This window comes from Papaver somniferum, chromosome 3, assembly GCF_003573695.1.
Source record: "Papaver somniferum cultivar HN1 chromosome 3, ASM357369v1, whole genome shotgun sequence".
Taxonomy (NCBI): Eukaryota; Viridiplantae; Streptophyta; class Magnoliopsida; order Ranunculales; family Papaveraceae; genus Papaver; species Papaver somniferum.
Genome location: NC_039360.1, coordinates 205975512 through 205980712, shown reverse-complemented (window position 1 = coordinate 205980712; position 5201 = coordinate 205975512). Strand labels below are relative to the sequence as shown.

The 5201-nt window shown below is 40.0% G+C and overlaps 1 protein-coding gene across 6 annotated transcripts; it reads right to left on the bottom strand.

Moving 5' to 3' along the window:
* Positions 1–307: 307 nt before the first annotated feature.
* Positions 308–4978, bottom strand: LOC113358495. Of its 6 annotated transcripts, none has more exons than XR_003364584.1 (4): positions 2994–4978; positions 1597–2765; positions 1272–1468; positions 308–1085 (listed from the first exon to the last, which is right to left on the bottom strand). XR_003364584.1 is itself a non-coding variant. In XM_026602088.1 (2 exons), the coding sequence occupies exons 1-2, from the start codon at positions 3765–3767 to the stop codon at positions 2622–2624; spliced, it is 918 nt and encodes a 305-aa protein (XP_026457873.1). In that variant the 5' UTR covers positions 3768–4978; the 3' UTR covers positions 308–2621. The 6 variants fall into 6 exon arrangements, 1 of the variants encoding a protein (XP_026457873.1); XR_003364586.1 differs by having other exon boundaries at positions 308–968; XR_003364583.1 differs by having other exon boundaries at positions 308–1468; positions 1597–2074; positions 2184–2765.
* Positions 4979–5201: the final 223 nt, after the last annotated feature.

Sequence of the window (5201 nt, the reverse complement as noted above, 5' to 3'; positions counted from 1 at the left end):
CTCAGGTAGTCGCATTATGGACATAAATATCTGGAGTCAACAAATCACAATCACATGTGAAAAGATTAAGAATATGGATATGGAGATAATAAATGGTTGCAATGATGTTGACTGAGATCAACAGTGTTTCCCATATCTGTCTGAAGGCCACTGCCACGACGAACCTATCCTAATGGACTGAGATACTGGTCTGACTAGTATCAACGCGACTGTCATATATAAGGGAACCAGTGATCGACAATCCTAATTCTAGATCAACTCGTCTAGCATATACAAAGGAACCAGCTGCCGATTTATTCACTGAACATTAACAATAAACATTTTTTTATTATTATTATTTTATTTTATTATTAAAAAATTAATAATAATTACAAATAAATAAGGTATAATACATTTCGGTAGCAGGTAGCTTAGCAACAAGCTGGGCGCCTACACCTTTTTGAATCACGATACCAAGTCTATAAAAAAGAGAGTTGGAAAACTTTTAATTAGCATCACGACTAAGGAGACAGTTGCGCAACCTCTTTAAGAATGAAATCACTTCATCACCCAATTCACCCAAAGTGGAAAAATCTAGGACTTGAAACCCATATCCATGTGCAGAACATGTCTCGATATATTTGTTACGTTTCCGAGTAACTGCCATAGAGATAGTCCGGCATGGTGTGAAAGATGCAGTGCTGGCGGTAGTAAAGGGTGAAACACCCGTAACATCCATGCATACGTCTTTACCATCCTCCCAATTAAGAACAAGGAGATCTGCATGTCGAAGGGCAGTACCTGTGTTTGAAAAGAAGCCTAGTGACACCTCTTTCCGTGCAACTACACCAGCTTTATAACACATGTCTCCGAAGACATCTTTCGCCATGTCATGTCTATACTTTTGCCCAACTTATTGACCACAGTGGATAGCGTGGTCTCCAAAAACATCCATGGCACGATTGCAACAAGAACATGCACTGCCATCACTGAACAAAGGAATACCAAAACGATACATAAGCACAGACCGGAGTTGCCGAGGTCCAATGGCTTGATTAAGAACTTGAATAGGAATAGCCTTGAGGAAGTCCATAGCATGTGGTAATCTGTTTTTGTGCCACAAGGACAGGTCACACTGTGTCATTGTGAAGTTAATGGGTACATTTTCCTTGACGACATCAACGTAGATAGATGCCAGTTTCTTCATATATTGGGGGGAAGCGAGATTGATGTCAAAATTAGAATTAATAAGCCCTTAAGACTGAGTGAACGATTGTAAAGCATGCTGGTACCTGAGGCTGGAGTCTAAAATTGAAGGTTGTTGTAAGATAGTGCTTTGGAGGTGCTGAGTCTGAGCGCAAGAAGCAAGGAAGCAGTACTGCCCGGTATCGTCCATGGTGTAAACGCCTAAGCCACCGTCTTTGATTGGAAGTATAACCAAGCGTTGTTGGAGTAAGCCGAACCCTTCCCCATCTCCCACGATAATATTCTGCAGGTACAACATTAAGTGTTGATCATAATAAGTTTCCGCACTCTGAATAGCAATGGGATGGGTGGTCTGTAATGTGAAGTACATCCTGGAAACACCACTGCAGTATCGCAAGAGTAGCAACTCACATTGTGGATCACGCAAGGACTTAACTCTGTCCATAATCTGTACTGTCTTCTCGACTCTGCCCTGAACTATGTCTCTGCAGTACTGCATATCTAAGCTGACTGGTTCGCCTAATAGATTTATTCCAGTAGTAGGTTTCCCAATGGCATAAAGAAAGTTTCCTGGTGTAGACCTCTCCGTGGGCCATCTTGTTGAATGATTTTTAGGGCTTTGGCGACCTCCAAAGTATCTCCTATTATAGTCCCGTCATCCAAGTACCATGCTTGCATGGATAACGAGCATTCAACAACAATCTTCTCAATAATGGGATGTAAATCCAAGGAAATAACATGGGACCAAGGGGATCACCCCTGCTGTACTCCTTGGGCAGATGAAAGGGTTGTATCATTGTACTAGAGTCGAGCAGGTTTTGAGTAACAGAACTCGATTCAACGGGAAATGCATGGACAGTGAGCTCTAGCTTCTCTAATAAGAGTAGACCTGTCAACAAGGTTGAAAGCATTAGAGAATTAGACAAGCAACATTGTCATGGTATTGTCATCGCCTTTCAACTCCAAAAGCCTGTTAGCAGAGTGCAATATGCCTTCACCTCCACAAGGTATACCAACTCCGAACTGGTAGGTACCAAGATAAGATGATATATCCTTAGAGACCGCAGTAGTTTCAAGTTTGGAGCACAACCGACGCCAAATAGTGCCTACAGCTATGGTTCTTATCCCTCCACCAGGTTTAAGTAAGGGGGTTAGTGGTGCACTTGCGATAAATTCACCAAGAATTGGTGGGCACATACCTGCTAGCCATAAGTTAATAACCCCTGTGATAGATTGCAAAAGTTCATCTGCCACCGCAGTCGTAGCCTCACTCATCGCATATAATAGTTGTTGCGTTCGAAGACCGTCTCCCCACATGATGTTCATTTAGGTAAACTTTTCAAAGCAGTAAGCACAACATTGGCATCAACAGTTAAAGACGGAACTGTAATTTCCTCTACGGGGATGGAGGGAGATGGTGCATATGGGTGTTTCTGTTATAGATCATCCAAGGTGTCCAGTATGGCAGGTGCAATACCATCGGAAGATAAAATGCGTATGGCTGCTGAAAAATGGCCACAACCAAGTTTTCTCCTACACGCCTCCAGATTTGGGTCTTTCTTTTTCTGCTTCTTAGTGGACTGCATTGGAAGAAGTGTTGGCTGTGAGAGAAGTTTATGAATCATTGCAGAGCATTCATTAGTTTCATTCCAAGTCTCAATATCCTGGTTAATTGCGGCAACCTGAAGCTTTTTCCTATTTCCGGAACGTTCCTCAATGGCGTATTTTGGGACATATAAATTCAAAGTACAAATAGGAAGAAACAATAATTGCAACCAAACAAGTAAATATGTGGGATGTGCTATTACCTTGTCCAAAGCCGCCTTCAAGACACGAGAAAATTGTAACCTACATTGTGGGGGTATACTCACAATAGTAGTAACACGCTTCAGGAAAGCTAGATGGTACATCTCAACTGTGAGTTCGATTGCGTGATTGTCATGGTTGCAAACATCGGGTTCAACTGTATAGGTTGCTGGCTTTGATGTCCCATGGATAAGAAAATATGCCCCATTATTACCTTTAAGTGGACCAGCAACAATGTCAGCAGGGTGAGATTTATCCATACAAGTTTTTTTTTTCCATGAATGAATCTGAAGACATTTTATACAAAGCCATATTTGCATACAAGCCAGGGTACTCTCCCATGCACCAAAACAGGCTACATTGGTTTGTATCCTCTCCCTGCAAACATCTTTAGCCTCCACAGAAGGAAAGTGTTTGTCCGTAAGATGCTTGTAAATTGCGCTCTTAGCATAACCCCCTCCCCTAACACCACCACCACAACCATCGAAGTCTTTGAAAGGGCACGGAACTTTACCACTGTGTGAAACTGTAGGTGGAAATTGCGATAGAGGTACGAGCAAAGAAGGACATGGTGATGTAGAAGGAGCACCTCGTAAAGCATTAGACAATCCACCTGAGGAAGACGATACATCATCGGATGACAACCTAGTTCTTGGCATAGTAGTATCCCCATGTGAAGATGATACGGAAAACTCCAAGCAGCTGTATTTAACTCCAGTTGTGCAACCAATAAGGTTTCTAGAAGGGCACTGTCTAGACCTAGTCACTATGGGCATTATAGTGCAGAGAAAAACCAAATCCAAATCCAATGAAAACTCAAAATACCATACAACAAAATACCAATTAAACCTTCACTGCACAAAGAAAATCCACAGAATCTCATATACAACCACTCAAAAACCCCAATTCAGTGTCCAAATTTCAAAATACCATTGAATTAGCTTCTTCACACGATACAGACTAAAAACAAACCAACCCCAGAATCAATATCAACAACTTCTCCAGTCGACAAACCCCTGCCTCTAAACACCTCGCCACAGAGAAAGAGATGACAAAACCGTAACTCTCATAGCCACAAGTTCAACCCACTAACTTCTGTATTGCACAAAAGAAAAACAGAAGAAAACCCAAAAGCTACTTCAACCCACTAACTTCGGTACTGCACCACGAGTTATAAGGCATCCTTTGTACTGCTACAAAACTCTCAAAACATTGCTTCTCAAAGAAAAAATCTAAATGTACAAGCAAAACTTGGTTGGAACTAATGTTTTCTCAAAGAAAGAAAGAGAGGAATTGGAAGTACTACACCCAAAAAATTGTTAAACCAACACAAACCCAGAAATCAAAATCCAGAACCCTGAGTTCAAGATCACCAGTTACTCACAGAAGGAACCAAAATACAAAACCTTAAATCGAAATACAATCAACACCTTCATACAAAATCTGGTAAATCAAACACAAACATAAATTGAAGAAACCACTTACTAAAGAACAATTGGTGGTGCAAATCCTCAACAACACACAACCCCTGTAACAGATTAGAATTGTAATAGTTGAGAACTAGGTAATAAAACGCCTCCCTCGCAACCAAACCTCAAAACCCAACACAAATTCAACCTCAATTTCACCGAACAGTCAATCGGAACGAAGAAAACCTCGCTTTCACATAAACACCTCTTTTAAATCAAATAAAACCCCAATCAATTCAACTAACGACAATCACTTAGAGAAATGGTAGTGCGAATCCTCAAATAGAAACACCTTAGTCATTAATCGAAGAATTCGCACAAAGAAATTACAAAAAAAAAAAACAGAACCCTAAACTCCAAACAAATAAAACCTCTCTTTGAACTGTGGAAAACGGTACTTCTGAACCCTAATTGAATCACTAACACAAGAGAAACGAAGAAAACTACCAAAGAATCTGGTAGTTCAATCACCAAAAAGAGAATTTTGATATTGAGCAAGAAGGAAAAAAAACGAGCGATCAAGGTTACAAGAGAATTTTTTATTATTATTTTTGATTATATTATTATTATATTATTGGATGGATGGATATAATTGCATGAAACTAGTTGGAAGGCTAACAAGCTAAGCTCCAACGACATACTATTACATTATTATTATTATTATTATTATTATTATTATTATTATGAAACGTGCCTCTGAGGGCTTTTATTGAAAATAGGAAAAATAGTAATATTACATGG

Bases quoted from the DNA above. Each gene is read 5' to 3' on its own strand.
- LOC113358495 (XM_026602088.1), bottom strand. From the start codon at position 3,767: ATGCCCATAGTGACTAGGTCTAGACAGTGCCCTTCTAGAAACCTTATT. The intron at 2,766-2,993 runs GTAATAGCACAT...CTTCCAATGCAG, and splicing joins TGAAGGCGGCTTTGGACAAG to TCCACTAAGAAGCAGAAAAA.